Genomic DNA, 19977 nt, shown 5'->3' with positions numbered 1-19977 from the left:
ATTTTGGCTAAGAGGTCTTTCAAAATGGTTTAAAGGACTGGAAAGAATGTATTGACCTGATGGATACAGGTAAGGAGTTCCAGACCTTAGCAATATTGTGAGTACAGAATATGCCCAGCAGAATCCATAGCTTTTGGGACAGAGAGGAGTTTTTGGCTTTGGATCATAATGACCAATTGGGAACATTGTTGTGTACAATGGTAATTAGTGTTGAACAAGTAGATCAATGCTGAATAATTTTATAGGTGGTAAGAAGCTGTATAAATGTTATTTGAAGAGGTTGTTCTAACCAAATTAGACTTTTAGTGTGATACACAGGTGGGTTCAGAAAGGAGCATTTGCTGCAAATTTATTCACTTTATTATAAGTTGTTCAAGTTTTGATTTTTGTGATGCCTGTAGGTTAGTAAGTATGGGAGTAGTGAGGGGAGAAGCTAAGTATTGGCAAGTGAACCTTTAGCTGCATTGGTAAGAAAGTTTTTGGCTCTGTAAAGTATCTCTATTTTTGGTGATTTTTTTTTAATGCAATTTTGTATATGCAGGTCAAATTTAGGATTATCATCCACTATCATCCTTAATCATTTGCTGTGCGGATTGACTTCTGATTGTACTTTTAAGAGAGACAGGATTTTAACACAACACAGATACAACTTCAGCAGCAGGCTACTATCCCAGAAGAGCTTGATGACTGTCCCCTGCATATACCCTCAACATGAGTAAGTAAAGCAGTGTCCTATACATGGTATGGCACTCCATGCGTTATACTGTATACTGGGTTTGATAATGCATGCATCTGTCTAGTATTGGACATGGTCCATATTTGTGGACCAGATGCCATCTCTTTGCCAGTGCTGCAAGCTGTTTCTCCTCTGACTAGCTGTTCTCTTCATTGTCTGCTAATCCAACAGGTAAAATGTGCCCTACTTATATAGTAGCTTACTGCTGAAGCTATTTCCATGTATCTATGTTCTATAATGTGACACACTACAACTCTGTGTCTGCAGGTCTCTGGTGAATACTGTAGTGTTCCATCCAATGTTTCTAGGTTGCAGAAGCAACCTTTAAGCTGACCGAAGACCAATCAACCAGATATCATGTCTGTGTATGATCAGTACTGTATGCCATCTCTGCTGCTGTCTGGAGGATGTGTATTGGGTCATCATCCACGGTACCAATGCATATCCAACATCTGCTGTAGCACACAGTGATGGCCCTAATATATATTACCTGCTGCTTAATTGTAGGCTAACTGCATGTTGAGCTCTGTAGCTACCTAAATATGCACTTACTAAGAAGATGACCCAGCAGTTTAAAGTCATCCCCACCATGAAACACTGGCACAGATCGGACATGGGCCAGATATGGTAATCAGGAGAACTTCATGAGTGCACATGGACATATTATACATTAAACTCTGAGAAATGCAAACAACTTGGCAGTTTTAGGAGTGGAAGCCCTTCTTGTTAATATATTTGACACCCTGTGCACATGGTGGAGCCTTTATGACAATGCATGTACAATCAGTGGCTGCCAGGACCTCAGGAAATTGCCAATGTTCTAGAATGCCTGCATAATTGTGGTGCTCTCTTTTGCATGCTTTCAGAATCATATATGCTTTTCCAAATGCTGCAGCATTAATGCCAAGGAACCAATGCTGAATACATGAGGTTACCACTTGCAAAATTTCTAGCATATTCACTACAGGTCACTGAAATGTCCACTGTAGCTTGAATGGTTAAAGTTATACATACCTTATTTTCCAGAAGGATGGGCAATCCATACCTACCCCTTGATTCTGCATGTGTGACCAATTTGACAAGCTCATATACAGCATCCCTATCCACATGGGAGCAGCCCACAATCTGCTGATCAGCCAAATGATAGTCAGTTTGGAACTGACTGTACTATCTGCCTAGATGTGACAGCCATGGTTCACCACATCGTGACTCTAAGAGTGACAACTAGCATATGCTTCTCTGCTATAGTTGCTGCTATCACACACATTCTAGTGTATTCTACACCAGCAATTCCTGAGGTTCAGTGCAGGTGATTTCCATGGTGAAGCATATGCTTGATACATTTCTGAATCACTATGCCATCTGTTATCTCACCATTTTCATATTCAGTATTTCTCATTTGCATCTGGAACCTCAGTTCCATATCTTTATGCAGTCATTTGATTACCCTGCATAATGAGCTATTTTTCCCTAAAGCAACCTTACTGTTTCTCTCTCTAAATCACCTCCTCACCGTTGTTGCCCCTCATGTTTTTTACACAGAACAGTTCATTATTTACAAATATTTGCCCAAGTCTCCAGCTCCAATTTTGAACTCATTTTCCTAAGCCACTGTTATAGAACAAAGCATCTTCATAATACAAAATGGATTCTGACTGGAATCCATCTTTATTTAAAATGGAGGCTGCCATATATGCTTGAATTATATTCTGTTTCTTCAAGCTGACATCCTTTATTCATTGTATGCTTAATTCAGTTAAAATTAAACTAGATTCTTTACATGATCAGAGAATGTGAGAGAAGGACAGAGATTATGCTCCTAGCATTAAATATGCTACTGTATTTGTTTCCTTTTATGGTTATTATTCATGACTTAGTGACACTAAATTTAGCTACACAATGTACTTCTGATATAAATATTAGCACTGCCTTTCCTTGTTCTAGGAAGTACAATTAGACATGCTTGGTCTCCTACAATCATATGTAATAAAGATCGTTGAAGAACAAAAATTCGAGGGAACAAGCTGCTAAGCGAAAGGAAAACAGATAATGAAGTAAAGTCCACAGTCCGATAAAACTGTTCCAAAGAAAGCAACAAAAGTCCGTGCGCTGTAATATTAGAGCTTTTATTAACCACAAGCACTTTCGGAGAGACTCCTATCTCTCCTTCCTCAGACAAAAATGAAACAACCAGTTGTAGTATCAAACTTTCTTTAAAAAGGGTGGTGTCAACTAATTAACCAATTAGTAAACAAATTGCCAATTACCAATTCAACAGCTTGTGAGTTTAAAATCATACAGAACCAGCAGCTAAAATATCATATAATGATCAGTACTGTATGCCATCTCTGCTGCTGTCTGGAGGATGTGTATTGGGTCATCATCCACGGTACCAATGCATATCCAACATCTGCTGTAGCACACAGTGATGGCCCTAATATATATTACCTGCTGCTTAATTGTAGGCTAACTGCATGTTGAGCTCTGTAGCTACCTAAATATGCACTTACTAAGAAGATGACCCAGCAGTTTAAAGTCATCCCCACCATGAAACACTGGCACAGATCGGACATGGGCCAGATATGGTAATCAGGAGAACTTCATGAGTGCACATGGACATATTATACATTAAACTCTGAGAAATGCAAACAACTTGGCAGTTTTAGGAGTGGAAGCCCTTCTTGTTAATATATTTGACACCCTGTGCACATGGTGGAGCCTTTATGACAATGCATGTACAATCAGTGGCTGCCAGGACCTCAGGGAAATTGCCAATGTTCTAGAATGCCTGCATAATTGTGGTGCTCTCTTTTGCATGCTTTCAGAATCATATATGCTTTTCCAAATGCTGCAGCATTAATGCCAAGGAACCAATGCTGAATACATGAGGTTACCACTTGCAAAATTTCTAGCATATTCACTACAGGTCACTGAAATGTCCACTGTAGCTTGAATGGTTAAAGTTATACATACCTTATTTTCCAGAAGGATGGGCAATCCATACCTACCCCTTGATTCTGCATGTGTGACCAATTTGACAAGCTCATATACAGCATCCCTATCCACATGGGAGCAGCCCACAATCTGCTGATCAGCCAAATGATAGTCAGTTTGGAACTGACTGTACTATCTGCCTAGATGTGACAGCCATGGTTCACCACATCGTGACTCTAAGAGTGACAACTAGCATATGCTTCTCTGCTATAGTTGCTGCTATCACACACATTCTAGTGTATTCTACACCAGCAATTCCTGAGGTTCAGTGCAGGTGATTTCCATGGTGAAGCATATGCTTGATACATTTCTGAATCACTATGCCATCTGTTATCTCACCATTTTCATATTCAGTATTTCTCATTTGCATCTGGAACCTCAGTTCCATATCTTTATGCAGTCATTTGATTACCCTGCATAATGAGCTATTTTTCCCTAAAGCAACCTTACTGTTTCTCTCTCTAAATCACCTCCTCACCGTTGTTGCCCCTCATGTTTTTACACAGAACAGTTCATTATTTACAAATATTTGCCCAAGTCTCCAGCTCCAATTTTGAACTCATTTTCCTAAGCCACTGTTATAGAACAAAGCATCTTCATAATACAAAATGGATTCTGACTGGAATCCATCTTTATTTAAAATGGAGGCTGCCATATATGCTTGAATTATATTCTGTTTCTTCAAGCTGACATCCTTTATTCATTGTATGCTTAATTCAGTTAAAATTAAACTAGATTCTTTACATGATCAGAGAATGTGAGAGAAGGACAGAGATTATGCTCCTAGCATTAAATATGCTACTGTATTTGTTTCCTTTTATGGTTATTATTCATGACTTAGTGACACTAAATTTAGCTACACAATGTACTTCTGATATAAATATTAGCACTGCCTTTCCTTGTTCTAGGAAGTACAATTAGACATGCTTGGTCTCCTACAATCATATGTAATAAAGATCGTTCTGTTTTGCTAAATTCTGAGAATTGTGTGCTTTTATCATAACAGGATGCTTAATTTCTGGTAAGTATAAATACAATATATACACTAAGTGAATAACCATATCATGACAACATTGCCAAGTTTCTGTCTTTTGGCAAAGCATAGAGCATAAGTTCATCTTGTGCATCTTGTGCAAGTCTTTGTTTGCAGGCAATTCCTACCTTTATTTAACCAGAACAGAAAAATTTGGCAATGTTTATAATACCGAGTTTTATTATTTTTTAGTTTATCAGTTATTTGGTTTATACGTTTTAAGTGATTAATGTTTATAATATGTTTATCCTCTCATTGATGTCACTCATTTTCAAGCAATAATAGCAGTCACAGTATGCAAATTAGGGCATTAAAACAATCATGCCTCTCAAGACTGCCTCATTAAGAGGAATTATTATTTATTATTTATTTACATTTGTTTACCGGGTAATATCCGACTGGACAAAATGCCCTTTTTCAGCACACTCGGGGAGAAAAGCTCCAGAAGCATAGTTACACAATATCATTTATCAGAAAAAATAGCATAAAATGAGGTTACAAATCACGCAGAGATGCAGACAGTTGTTAATGAAACAGTAAAACCATTGGTACATTATATTTAATTAACAATTTATTTACAATATCTTTTTTTTTGTACATTTGGAATGTTTTTAAAAAATCCATTTTCCTTAAAATTCCACATTGAAAGGCTCTATGATACACTTAAGTTTTTTTTTTTTAATGATGTCAGTGGTAAATAATAATTAATTATATCAATTCAAGAATGTTTTATAAGTATAATGGAGTGCATTTTAGTTCCTCACTGAAGTTATTGGTAAGCTGTCAGTAACAGTTCCCTAGTTTCCCATTTGTTACACATTTATTTATTTATTATTTCGTATCTGGGTAGGTGGGCTGGTCCGAAGACACTTTTTTTCCTTTTCAGCCACAACCTGAAAATACAGAGAAGAAAGCAAATAGTATGAATATTCAAGAAGCATACAATACTTAAGAAAAAAAATGCAAAAATTAAATGTTTTAAAATGTCTTGGAACAATCATATATGATACATGGAGCCTGTTAGTTAGGATAATGAGATTAGGTGGTGACATTTTTTAAGTTTTTGCGTATTAATCTCTTTAAATGCTTACTGTATTTTGAGATGATGTAAGGCTATGAGATACTTAGTATCTTATGGAGTGCGAGAATTGTAAGATTGATTGGTTGGATGTATGCCTAGTTCTTGATGTTGATAGGCTGAAATTTTATAAACTGAGGTTGTTTGAATTCTGCATTTTTAATTGTCTGAAGCAATCATAATAAAATACTTTTTCTGGACTCAGCTGTGTATCGGACTACCCTATTTTATTATTTTCTGCTTTGTTGTGGACAGTGTAACATTATGCACAAAAAGAAATTAAGCAAAAACAAATCAGACATAATATACAAGAATCCACATCTAAAATATGCATCAGATACAAATAAGAAAATATTTATACAGAGAACAATTTATTAGTAGCATTGAGTTTACATCACAGGACTACATTAGTCTTACTAGAGGTCCTTCGTATAGAGGAAGCAGCATTCGGGCATAAATACTTCTAAGAGATGATCCAAGTAGGAAATTAGTTTAGGATGATAATTACAGTAAGAAATATATAGTTGAGTGAAAGTAGGAGGAATTATTGTAATGAGAAATCTGAAGTAAGGCAAGGAGTACACTAAATAAATTATTTTGTCTAAAAAAAAAAATATTTTGTCTTTATGATTTGAAAAAAGCAAGATAAGGGTCAACATTAAGTCCTAGTTATTTGTATCCAGAAAGAATGGATTTTTTTTGTTTTGCAGTTATCTGTGATTAGTTTTTTGTTGTTCTTAATTAAAAGGTGAGTACAAAGCCCATAATTCAGGTGGGAGTCTGTTCCATAATGCTGGGCCTAGTCTGAGAAGTCATGTTTGCTAGTAGTTGTTTTATATGGAGGACTGCTTAACTGCTCATTTGTGTAGCCTAGCAAATAATGATTGCAATTTGTTCTGGAGATCAAAGTGGCATTTACTTACATACAGCATAACATCAGGGGACCTCTCAAGTGACTGTGAAGTTCATGGACTTCCCTGCTTTTGACTCAGTTTCTAGCTCTGCCCCTCTTACAACTAGTGACTTTTGAAGAAAGGGTGTTGAATTACACTTAATAAATAATTAAAATAATTAGAGTTACAAACTTATTTTACTTCAGAAAATTCACATTCCCTTATTCTGTCAATCCCTCAAACTAATAATACTAACATGATTATTTTTTTATTTGTCCCTGGTTACATAGCGCTCAACCTTCCATCCAGGAGTAGCCTTTGGTCAACTGGTGCCCTAGGCAAAAGGTCGCCACAGCACTCCCACCTCCAAACCACCTTGTGCCCCCATCCTGGTCTACCTACACCGTCCAGAGTACTGGAGAAACACCCCTCCTAGGGCGGCACCTTAGATGGCCACCAAATTGGCACATGCCTAAGGCCGACTATGCTTCCATCTCCAAAATGAGGAACACTAGCCTTTATAATGTGGAACAAACGGGCAAAATGTGGAACACATACTCATAGCTTACTAACAGCTTAAATCAGGAAGGTCATAGGATGGTTAAAATATGCTGCGTTTACTCATAAAAAAGATCTTTTAATGCATTAATATGATTGATTTCTATTTTCCATGAATATCAGTTTAAAAAAAATCTTAACACTGAATGTGTGACTGACCCTTTCAAATGGAACTTCGAGATACATGAACTTTTTAAGACCCCAAACGAGGTACGTTCCTCGTAATGAGGTACACTTAAGCGGAGGTTGTGAGCTACGTGCGTGGTTATCTGTTACTTGCGAAAGATAGTGTTACACATTTTGGAGATGGAAGGTTGAGAGCTATGCAAGCAGTTATGCACGAGTCTGTATCCCGCTATTGTGTGTTGAGGAGACAGTGCGGGGTATAAACAGATAAATTAATAAGCGCTTTCCAAGACACGAGTTACTTCTTTTATACGAATGCGTCACATTTCAAAAGCACCTCATATTGCGCAAGTATTATGCTAAATATGTCATTGCAATTAAATAACACCACCAAAATTGCATTATACGAGGTTCCGTTACTTTTTCACGTCAAAGAGTTAAAGGATAAACGTGGCTAGAGCTGAAAAATACAAGTTAAGAAAAACCCTCGTCCCGGAAGCCAACTTGCTTAAACAACGTATTAATAAAGAAAAATCGTTTGGGTTTTCATTGGAAATCTAGCACAACGCTGATAAGATACAAAACACAACTACATGAATTACTGGACACTTCCTAACTAAAAAAAACTGTCAGCAAAGCACACCATAAAACAAACAACGTATGCACTTTATGCATATCTATGCTAGGGAAAACTACTGCAGGTCACTAAGGCGACAATAGAGCGCGCAAGTGACATTTACTAAAACATCTGGGACTTGTCGCTATGGTTCTACGTCAAATAGTTAGCTCTCGCGTTACTGATACAGAAGTATCTCTGTCCTTGGTTGTTCTAAAATGGGGTACTGGGACATTGAGGATGGGAGCGATTGTTTTCAGAAGACATGGATTACCACGAAGTGGGGCACAGTGTTGGGTATGTGATGAGAATTTAGTTGCTGCAAAGGTTGAAGGAAGGTGTTCATACAACTGCATGTAGCATAGCTGTCAGGAACACAGCTCATTTCCCTTGCTAATGAAAATTAAATACTTAATTGGCGTACATTTCCCCCTAAAATAGTGTTTGCATAGCTCGGAACATTTTTTTGCCACAGTATTTTACGCTGTGATTGGCAGTTTGATAGAGTGTGTGACCCATCGTAAACTCGAAACTATGCAATATCTTTGGAGTCTAGTCTTTGGGAATTGTTAATGTTTGTAGGCTATACAACATGATAACGTATGCATTTATGCTTTAAGCTTTTACAGGTGTAATTAATAGTTTGACAGTTAAAGTATATATATTTTGTTTCTTTTTTCTTGTGCGTCTGTGCTAAGATTAAATAAGTATGTGATATATATTTTATATATATATATATATATATATATATATATATATATATATATATAAATATTTCTGGTTTTCATTTCTTTTCTGCATTTGTAGTCATTGTAGTTTTAAGAAAGTTACACAAATGTATAAATTCTGTGTGGACCTTCTAGACATGCAAGTCCTTGCAGTGTCCAATATGTGTATTATATATTCATGAAGTTGTTTAACAGTCCGCATGAAGATGTCTAGAAATTGCATGATTTGAGGCTTGGGAGTCTAGTAAGCATATTTTGTTCCCTTCTAGTTGGAGAATTTTACCTGTTTCTTGCTGTAGTGGTTTGAGGTGAGACCAACTGTTTGTTTGGGTTCAACACTGAAGTCTTTGCAAGAGTGATTGCCATTCATTTCCTTCTGGTGTTATTGTGCACTGACAAACTGACATTTTAACTTCATCTTTGGATGGTCTTCATTTGTTCATCAGAGCCCAGTGCTTCTAGGCCATTGTTGTAACCTAGGGAGTAAATCGAGTGGATAAACACCTATGGAAACAGGATTACACAGGCTTATGGACATGCATATGAGGAAGAAGAGGGGAGGGGGACAAAAGAAAAGGCCTTTGTGGCTTGTATAGAAATGCAAGGCTCAGAATCCGTGCAAATGTTAGGGCTTACAAGTGGTGTGAAGAAGTGGGCATGGAGGTGCAGGCGGCTACAGAATGGCAATAAAGTTGGTGAAAGAAGGCTTGCATTGAAATGGAGCCATCACAAGGGGATCATCAAGTGAAGCAAATACTTTTTAGATACATAGGAGGCAGGAGAGTGGGACAGATCTGTTGAAGTTTTCCAGAAATGGGAGAGAGGTCAACAAAGACTGGGAAAAAGCAGAGGTACTGAATGAATACTTTTAGTTTTCAGGGAAAGTAATATGCTTGGAGGGTGACCGGGAAGAATGGGAGGGACTGGAAATACAGCAGCATAGAGGATGTTCAGAGAGAACTGAAGATCTCTAGGTTAAAGAAAACAAAACAATCAGAGGGGCTGCTTCCTAGAGTGCAAATTAATCTGGCCATTGTGTTGGGTAATCCCCTACAATGCAGTGTTTCATGCACATCATTGGCTGCTGCATAAACTGATGGAGGACTAGAAGGTAAGTGTGGCACCCTTCTAAAGCTGGGGAGAAATCCAGGGAAGGGTAGGCTTGGTAGCTTAATGTTAATGGGTTACAGGTGAACCACACAGTGGAGCACAGTTTTTTATTAATTTATTTGACATTTTATTTGATATTTGCTTACTGGGAAGGTACAGCGACTAGTAGACCATTTTCAGTGGAGGCCCGAGGAGAAAAGCTCCACTACAAATTGACAATAATAAAAAATATTTATTAATTAATATCAAGAACATGCGTAGAGTAAACAACGGTATACAGGAGTGTATGTCTTTAATACAAACAGCATATAACATACAACAGCTCCTAGAAGCAGCAGGATCAAAATACAAATATTTAAATAATCATTAACAATGACGATGTCAGTTATCTTACAGTATATGTAATACTAGGAAATCTAGGAGATTTTGTATTTTTAAGTAGGCAAAGGTACAGCATACCTGGAAAGAGCAGGAGAGAAGAGGGGAGAGATAAAGGGATTCCAAAGAAGGAGATCAGAGAGAGTGGGAGCAAAAGGGAGAGCAGTTGGTTTAGAGAGAGTGAAATCAGATGTGATGTAGTGGAGGTGATAGGAGGGATGGTAAGATCAGCCCAGACATGTGCAGGAGCCTAGCCAGTTGTTGGTTAAATGTTCCCTGAGAAACTGTTTAAATTTGGGGGGAGGGGTTGGTAGTATTTAGGTAGTTTTGAGGGATGCTGTTCTAGGTCCTGGATATTTGATTGGAGTATAGAGAATCTCCAAAGCTGCTGCTGGATCTAGTGACTTTTAAAAGGAATTTGTCAGAAGATCTTAAGCCTCTATTGTTAGAGTAGTGCTGTACCTGGTTTTGGAGTGCCAGGCATTTATCGGATTGGTATAGGCAGTAGTTAGTTGACTGAAGGATAAGAGATTTGGTAGTTCTAGCCACTTGAATTTGTTAAGAGCAGTGCATTGCTAGGAGCTGTATGGGGAATTTGATGCGAATCTGGCGATTGTAACGGACCTCTAGTTTATTTACATCTGTTTTTTAAAGGTTTGTGAAAATGGGAGAGGCATACAGAAGGGTAGACAGTAAATGTGACCTAGCAATTAACTGTCTAGTGGTGTTGGTTAGGTATGGCATGTCTGTAGTGTGAGCCGAGTTTTATATGGGCCTTTTTAATGACGAGTGCTAAGTGTTTGTTAAATCTCAGGCAGTTGTCAGTGGTGGCTCTAGTTTGATATGAGGGACAGGTTCAGTTTTGGGTTTGTTGGATGAATAGGTGGTAAACTGAGGAATATGGGCAGGTTTTTTGTTGTTGGTGAAGAGCATTCATTTATTTTTATTTGGATTGAGTATAAGTTGATAGTTGGAGAGGTAGGATTCAGTGTCTTAAGAAAGATTTTTGGGTTATTTCTTGGAATTCTGGAAGGGAGGGTGCAGCACAGATGAGCAAGGAACCGTCTGCGTATTGAATAATAGTGGCTATTGAGTGGCAGTATGGAGTTTGTTGATAAAGATGGTAAGGAGTAATGGTCCAAGGACTGAACTTTGTGGGACACCAAATGAGACGGGTAGTAGGCTAGAGTTTGTTTTGCCACTAAACCGCTTGTTGTCAGTGAGATAGGTAGTTGTGATACCATGAGAGAGCTGTTTGGGTAAGGTTTAGGGATCGGAGTTCATTGAGGAGCTTTTGGTGGTCAGTGGTGCCTTAGACACATGTAGGAAGAAAGATGCTGGCATCCTCTCCTGTCCAGTTGGTGAATTTGGGAATATTGAGGCAATGTTACAATTGCCTCATGTACACTGACAACCCTCTCCTCCTCCCACATAACACAAATACTTGCGAGAGATGCAGCTATTTAGCCAAACTGGAGGCTGAGCTCTCTCAACTCAGGACTGGCAAGACCAGACAGGAGGAGAAGGCAACTACACACACCACAAAACCAGTCTCACATAAAGCTATCACAACAATGAATCAAACACATAAACACACAAAGTCATACTCGGAGGCTCTGAGCAAAAATTTACCTAAACAGCAGAGGCCTCCAAAGCAGACATCCAAGCAACTGCCACCTCATGACACACCACAGGCAACACATAAACCACAAAATCAGTGTGCAAAGCAGTCACAGCCCTTAAGGCCAAATACAACACCAAGCATACTTGTCATAGGTGACTCCATAGTCAGACACACTGACGTCCCACTCACCAGGCTGAACAAGGAGAGAGTCACAGTAAGCTGCCTATCGGGCGCTAGAATCCGACACAAAACACAAGCACTCGGGTCACTCCACAGCAAGTACAAATATGACAGTCATTGTCCATGCTGGTGTGAACGACCTGAGACGTACCTCCCTGGACTACATGAAAAGAGACATAGAGGAGCTCTCTGATTATATATGAGACGTACCTCCCTGGACTACATGAAAAGAGACATAGAGGAGCTCTCTGATTATGTAGCCCAGGCAGGTATGACCCTAACCCTGAGCAGTATCCTTCCTTCACCAAGAATGATGCCACAATATAGAGACAAGATGATCAGCTTTAACAATTGGCTTAATGTCTGGTGTCATTCAAAGGGGATCCAGTGTCTGTCTGCCTGGGATGACATGCTTGACAAGCCACACTGCTTCGCAAGGGACGGCTTGCACCTGTCACCCCTGGGATTCCGGATATTGGCTAAGGCTCTTGCCACCCCATAGTGCCTTTTTAGGCAAGGCTCAAATTCTAAACCTACCACCCTAGAAAACAAAAATGGGAAGAAACTGAGGGTAATGCTGCTCAATGCCAGAAGTCTAAATCTCAAAATGCACTCACTCGAGGCCCTTCTCAGTATGGAGAACATCGATGTCTGTGCTGTAACTGAAACCTGGTTCAAGGCTCCTGAGAGCACCCGGCACTATTAGGTTTTACCTCATATCATGCCCGCCCCAAAACCCGGACCACACCACAAAAGGAGGGGTGTATCCATATTCATAAAGGATACCCACACCTCCAGGTTGGTGGCAACGCAAGCTCGGAAACCATCCAGGTGCAACTAACCATAGGCAAAACTGCTCTACAAATTGTAGCATGCTACAGGCCACCCTCTCAAACTCAGGAACCCCACACAGCCTTCCTGAAGACACTGGAGGGTATAAATGTATCTCCAAACACCATCATATTGGGTGACTTCAACTACCCGAATATAGACTGGGAACATTACTCAAGCCCTAACTTTCTAGCCCAACGGTTCCTGAGTTCATAAATTCAAATGCCATGGAACAGCTAGTCACTGTTCCCACGAGAGGAGAAAATATACTAGATCTCATTGTCACAAACATGGGGACAAAATGCTCCACACCGAAGTATATCCCTCATTGGTGAGATCTGATCATAAACTAATCTCACTGGAAATCCACATCCCGCCCCTACCCCAAACAAAAAAGACCATAGTGAAGAACTTCTCTAAAGCAAACTTCACACTACTCAAGACTGATGTGGTATCCTTCAAGGCCCCTGAGCCAGAGGAAACCACAACCCAAGCTGCGGAAGCCCTTACAAATGCCTTCTATGAACACCTCCAGGACTGCATGGATCAGGCAATCCCAAATAAAACCAAGACTCTTTCCACAAAGGGCAAACGTCCAGTCTGGTGGACCCCAGCCATTAACAAACTTTACAATAAGAGGAGAAAGCTATTACATGATAGAACAAAATCCATAAAAGGAAGTCACCCCTGATCATTATTAGTAAAAAAATACGAGCACTCATAAAATCAACTAAGGCCAATTTTGAGAGAAAAATTGCCATGGATTCAAAGGACAATCATAAGGCCTTTTTCAGCTATGTTAGGAACCTGGGTGGAAACTCCCAGACATGCTCAGAATTAGTCCAAAATGATACAAAAATCACTGAACCCACAGACATTGCCAACATACTGGCAGACAGGTTCAGTGCAAACTTCACCCCCCTCTCCCCCCTAAAGGAGAGATAACTATCCTAGGCGAGTGTAGCCTCCCGGACATCTCAAATGCGCAGGTGAAAGCTGCTCTCTCTAAAGCTAAAAACACAGCATCAATGGGACCGGATGGTGTCCCGGCTGTGTGCTACACGAGCTAAATGAGGAATTAACCCCGCACATAAGGCAGCTGTTTAATCTCAGCCTTACCACAGGATACGTGCCCAAGGAGTGGCGTACGGCAACTGTGGTCCCACTCCACAAAGGCGGCGCCTCTACGGACCCTGGTAATTACTGTCCCATAAGCTTAACAAGTCTAGTCTGCAAAGCTATGGAGAGGATCATAATGGAGCTCATAAACAAAGATATAGGGGACTTGCAGACATTGGACCCGACCCAGTTTGGCTTTGTCAAGGGAAGATCATGCCTTTTGAACTTGGTCGACTTCTTCGAAACAGTCACCAAGGCCATTGATGAGGGAAAGGCAGTCCATACAGCCTACCTTGACCTTGCAAAGGCTTTCGACACAACACCCCACTCTGGTATTGTAGAAAAACTTACCAGCTTAAATGTAAACCCATATGTCACAAGATGGGTTGCAAACTGGCTTAAGGACAGAACCCACAGGGTTAGAGTTGCTGGCGCTGTGTCAGACTCCAAGCCGGTCACAAGTGGTGTCTCACAGGGCTCGGTCCTTGGCCCCCTATTGTTTGGCATCTACTTCTCAGAAGTACAGGCCAGCATGGGAGGACTTTGGCTGACAAAGTTTGCAGATGACTGCAAACTGGGCGCCATAGTGGAAAGTGCATCGGACACGGATATCCTTCAGAAGGGACTCACGGAAACAGATAGCTGGTGCCAGAGCCATGGCCTGAAGTTAAACGCCAAAAAATGTATAGTCATACCCTTCGGGAAAAACAAGGTAACCCCAAGCTACCATATAGGTGGCAATCCACTAAGCACAGAAGAGGTTATCAGGGACCTGGGGACCCAGGTTGACAGTGGCCTTTCTTTGACACTCACATTGCTAAAGTGGTTAGAAAGACCTCCTACATTGCACACCTGATCATGAAGGGATTCACATCCAGATCTAGTGAGGTCATTGTTCCCTGTACTCTTCACTTATCAGACCAATGATCGAGTACAATGCCCCATTCGGGATGTATCTCACCCGACATCTGCAGCAATTGGAGAGACCCCAAAAGTTCCTCACCAAAGGATAAAGGGACTCCAAAATCTGTCATATGCTGCCAGATTGAAGAAACTCCAGCTCTATTCAGTCGCATACCGTCTGCTCAGAGGTGACATGTGCCTGACATACAAGGCCATGTCCAACCCGGAATTAATGGACATGCTCCACCTCAAAAATCCAAATCCACCAAAACCACTAGAGCAAGCAACTTAAACCTTAGCATGGATATAAATAGGACGTGCTGGAGGGATAGATTTATCACTCAGAGACTCCCTATGCTGTGGAATAAAATCCCGGTCCATGTGAGGCAGAGCACCTCGCTGACTCTGTTCAAGAGAAATCTAGACCTGTGGATGGGAGATCGTAGGTTTACCCCGGGAATCATCTCTGTGTCACTGCTGGACAGAGGCACAACAAACTAATGGGCACAGTATTTTTTCATATAAGGGGTGGCGTAAGCCACAAAAATTTGGGCTAGGCTTATAAATGCCTTAGGGCAGATAGCCTAGTATAAACCTATGAACCTATGTAGCCCAGGCAGGTATGACCCTGACCAGTATCCTTCATTTACCAAGAATGATGCCACAACATAGAGACAAGATGATCAGCTTTAACAATTGGCTTAATTTCTGGTGTCATTCAAAGGGGATCCAGTGTCTGTCTGCCTGGGATGACATGCTTGACAAGCCACGCTGCTTCGCAAGGGACGGCTTGCACCCGTCACCCCTGGGATTCCGGATATTGGCTAAGGCTCTTGCCACCCCCATAGTGCCTTTTTTTAGGCAAGGCTCAAATTCTAAACCTACCACCCTAGAAAACAAAAATGGGAAGAAACTAAGGGTAATGCTGCTCACTGCCAGAAGTCTAAATCTCAAAATGCACGCTCTCGAGGCCCTTCTCAGTATGGAGAACATAGATGTCTGTGCTGTGACCAAAACCTGGTTCAAGGCTCCTGAGAGCACCCCGGCACTATCAGGTTTTACCTCATATCATGCGTTCCGGCCCCAAAACCCGGACCACACCACAAAAGGAGGGGGTGTATCCATATTCATCAAGGATACCCACACCTCCAGGTTGGTGGCAACGCACGAAGCATCGGAAACCATCCAGGTGCAATTAACCATAGGCAAAACTGCTCTACAATTTGTAGCATGCTACAGGCCACCCTCTCAAACTCAGGAACCCCACACAGCCTTCCTGAAGACACTGGAGGGTATAAATGTATCTCCAAACACCATTATATTGGGTGACTTCAACTACCCGAATATAGACTGGGAACATTACTCAAGCCCCAACTTTCTAGCCCAAAGGTTCCTGGAGTTCATAAATTCAAATGCCATGGAACAACTAGTCACCGATCCCACAAGAGGAGAAAATATACTAGATCTCATCATCATAAACATGGGGACAAAATGCTCCACACCGGAAGTATATCCCTCATTGGTGAGATCAGATCACAAACTTATCTCACTGGAAATCCACATCCCCCCCCCCCCCCCAACAAAAAAACCAAAGAGAAGAACTTCTCTAAAGCAAAATTCACACTACTCAAAACTGGTGTGGTATCCTTCAAGGCCCCCGAGCCAGTGGAAACCACAACCCAAGCTGCGGAAGCCCTTACAAATGCCTTCTACGAACACCTCCAGGACTGCATGGATCAGGCAATCCCTAATAAAACCAAGACTCTTTCCACCAAGGGCAAATGTCCAGTCTGGTGGACCCCAGCCATAAACAAACTTTACAATAAGAGGAGAAAGCTGTTACATGATGGAGCAAAATCCATAAAAGAGAAGACACCCTTGATCATTATTAGTAAAAAAATACGAGCACTCATAAAATCATCCAAGGCCAAATTTGAGAGAAAAATTGCAATAGATTCAAAAGACAATCATAAGGCCTTCTTCAGCTATGTTAGAAACCTGGGTGGAAACTCCCAAATATGCGCAGAATTAGTCCAGAATGATACAAAAATCACTGAACCCACTGACATTGCCAACATACTGGCAGACAGGTTCAGTGCAAACTTCACCCCCCTTTCCCTCCCAAAAGGAGAGATAACTATCCCAGCGGAGTGTAGCCTCCCAGACATCTCTAATGCGCAGGTGAAAGCTGCTCTCTAAAGCTAAAAACACAGCATCAATGGGACTGGATGGTGTCCCCGGCTGTGTGCTACACGAACTCAACGAGGAACTAAACCCGCATATAAAGCAGCTGTTTAATCTTAGCCTTACCACAGGATACGTGCCCAAGGAGTGGCGACGGCAACTGTGGTCCCACTCCACAAAGGCGGTACCTCACGGACCCTGGAAATTACCGCCCATAAGCTTAACAAGCCTGGTCTGCAAAGCTATGGAGAGGATCATAATGGAACTCATAAACAAAGACATAGGGGACTTGCAGACATTGGACCCGACCCAGTTTGGCTTTGTCAAGGGCAGATCATGCCTTTTGAACTTGGTCGACTTCTTCGAAACAGTCACCAAGGCCATTGATGAGGGAAAGGCAGTCCATACAGCCTACCTTGACCTTGCAAAAGCTTTCGACACAATACCCCACTCGGGTATTATAGAGAAACTTACCAGCTTAAATGTAAACCCATATGTCACAAGATGGGTTGCAAACTGGCTAAAGGACAGAACCCACAGGGTTAGAATTGCTGGCACCATGTCAGACTCCAAGTCGGTCACAAGTGGGGTCCCACAGGGCTCAGTCCTTGGCCCCCTGTTGTTCGGCATCTACTTCTCAGAAGTACAGGCAAACATAGGAGGACTATGGCTGACAAAGTTTGCAGATGACTGCAAACTGGGCGCCATAGTGGAAAGTACATCGGACACAGATATCCTTCAGAGGGGTCTCACGGAAACTGATAACTGGTGCCAGAGCCATGGCCTGAAGTTAAATGCCAAAAATGTATAGTCATACCCTTCGAAAAACAAGGTAACCCCAAGCTACCATATAGGTGGCAATCCATTAAGCACAGAAGAGGTTATCAGGGACCTGGGGACCCAGGTTGACAGTGGCCTTTCTTTGATAATTCACATTGCTAAAGTGGTTAGAAAGACCTTCTACATTGCCCACCTGATCATGAAGGGATTCACATCCAGATCAAGTGAGGTCAATGTTCCCCTGTACTCTTCACTTATCAGACCAATGATCGGGTACAATGCCCCATTCGGGATGTATCTCACCCGACACCTGCAGCAATTGGAGAGACCCCAAAAGTTCCTCACCAAAAGGATAAAGGGACTCCAAAATCTGTCATATGCTGCCAGACTGAAGAAACTCCAGCTCTATTCAGTCGCATACCGCCTGCTCAGAGGTGACCTGTGCCTGACATACAAGGCCATGTCCAACCCAGAATTAATGGACATGCTCCACCTCAAAAAATCCAAATCTACCAGATCTACTAGAGCAAGCGACTTAAACCTTAGCACGGATATAAATGGGACATGCTGGAGGGATAGATTTGTCACCCAGAGACTCCCTATGCTGTGGAATAAAATCCCAGTCCATGTGAGGCAGAGCACCTCGCTGGCTCTGTTCAAGAGAAATCTTGACCGGTGGATGGGAGATCGTAGGTTTACCCCGGGAATCATCTCTGTGTCACTGCTGTGCAGAGGCACAACAAACTAATTGGCACAGTATTTTTTAACATAAGGGGTGGCGTAAGCCACAAAACTTTGGGCTAGGTTTATAAATGCCTTAGGGCAGATAGCCTAGTAAGCCACAAAACTTTGGGCTAGGTTTATAAATGCCTTAGGGCAGATAGCCTAGTATAAACCTATGAACCTATGAACCTAAGCAACTTGTCCCTTCTTTCTGAGTTGGTTTATTGTGTTAGGAAAACTTATGTAAGTGCAGTTGTGGTGCTGTACCAGGGTTTAAAGCCATGTCGGGAGTTGGTTAGAAGGTTGTTGCTTACTAGATTGTCCAGTAACTGTGAATCTATACATTTTTTCTAAAATGTTGGTTAGAGGAGGTAATATGGCTACTGGTATATACTTTTATGTAGTAGTAGTATACAGTGTACTGGTTTATAGTATTAACGATAAGTGTAGTGTGTATGGACTTCAGCAAGATCTCTGACTCCTAGCCACACTGAAGGCTATGACAGTTGGAGGTAGGACCAAGGCTTAGAAACTGGGTAGTTACATGGTTGGTAGGATATAGAGTTGTACTAAAATGGACAGTGTCCAGAATTAGTTAACTGAATGGGGGGGGGGTACCACTGGGGTCAGTCCTTGAGCTTGTTCACTCTATTTCTGTCAGACATATCTGGAGTAAGTAATTGGATTAGTGTCTTTACTGATAACACAAAAAGAAAAGTACATCAATGGAAGATGGAGGGAAGAGTCTAGCAAGTAATTAGGCTGAATAGCTTGGTGGAAAGGTCTTGTGTGTTTTTTTTTTTTTTTGCAATGAACTAAACCAGTTTAAAGTACTAAGTCAACTAATCAACCGGTTGAGTGGAACTGATGGTAAATGAGCAAGAAAAGGAGGTTGCTGGTCACACCTGACTTGGCACACCAGGAACAAAATGAGAGGGCAGTAGTAGCACCATACAGAATGCTGGCTGAAATCCTTGAAGAGGAAAATTCCAGAAGCCAAGAAATAGTGCTTTCACACTGCATGTCCCTGGAACAGATAATGACTTTAGTGCAGCATGTAGTACTAGAGGCCATGTAATGAGGTGCTCAATAGAGGATCTAAGCTGTTCTCATTTGAGACCAAAAAGGGGTGCACAGTATTCTTGCATAAACTCACATTTGGTAGATGTGCATAGGGTCATTCTGAACAGTTAGGATAGAGGCAGAAGAAAGAAATTACAAGTAGCAGATTCTAGGGATTAACTACTACTTGGATCAACAGTAGTACATTTTCATTGTGAGGGTTGTTGACGCATGGAATGGGTGATTTAGAGGGGAGTCCCCAAAAGCATTCAATACGGCATGGAACAAGATTGAGGAGGTTGGAGTGGAGGGGAGATGTAA

The 19977-nt window shown here is 41.2% G+C and overlaps 1 protein-coding gene across 1 annotated transcript in view; it reads left to right on the top strand.

The window, feature by feature from the left end:
- The first annotated feature begins 8194 nt into the window (after nt 1–8194).
- NDUFA11 (NADH:ubiquinone oxidoreductase subunit A11) overlaps nt 8195–19977 on the top strand; it is a 45722-nt gene continuing 33939 nt past the window's right edge. The window contains exon 1 of the mRNA XM_044090627.1: nt 8195–8331. Coding sequence (XP_043946562.1) covers nt 8253–8331 — 79 coding nt within the window. The 5' untranslated portion in view covers nt 8195–8252. The remainder of the gene's footprint in view (nt 8332–19977) is intronic.

The sequence above is a fragment of the Protopterus annectens genome, chromosome 13.part0 (genome assembly GCF_019279795.1).
Source record: "Protopterus annectens isolate FY-2018-M chromosome 13.part0, PAN1.0, whole genome shotgun sequence".
NCBI lineage: Eukaryota > Metazoa > Chordata > Ceratodontiformes > Protopteridae > Protopterus > Protopterus annectens.
This window is presented reverse-complemented; position numbering and strand designations above follow the sequence as displayed.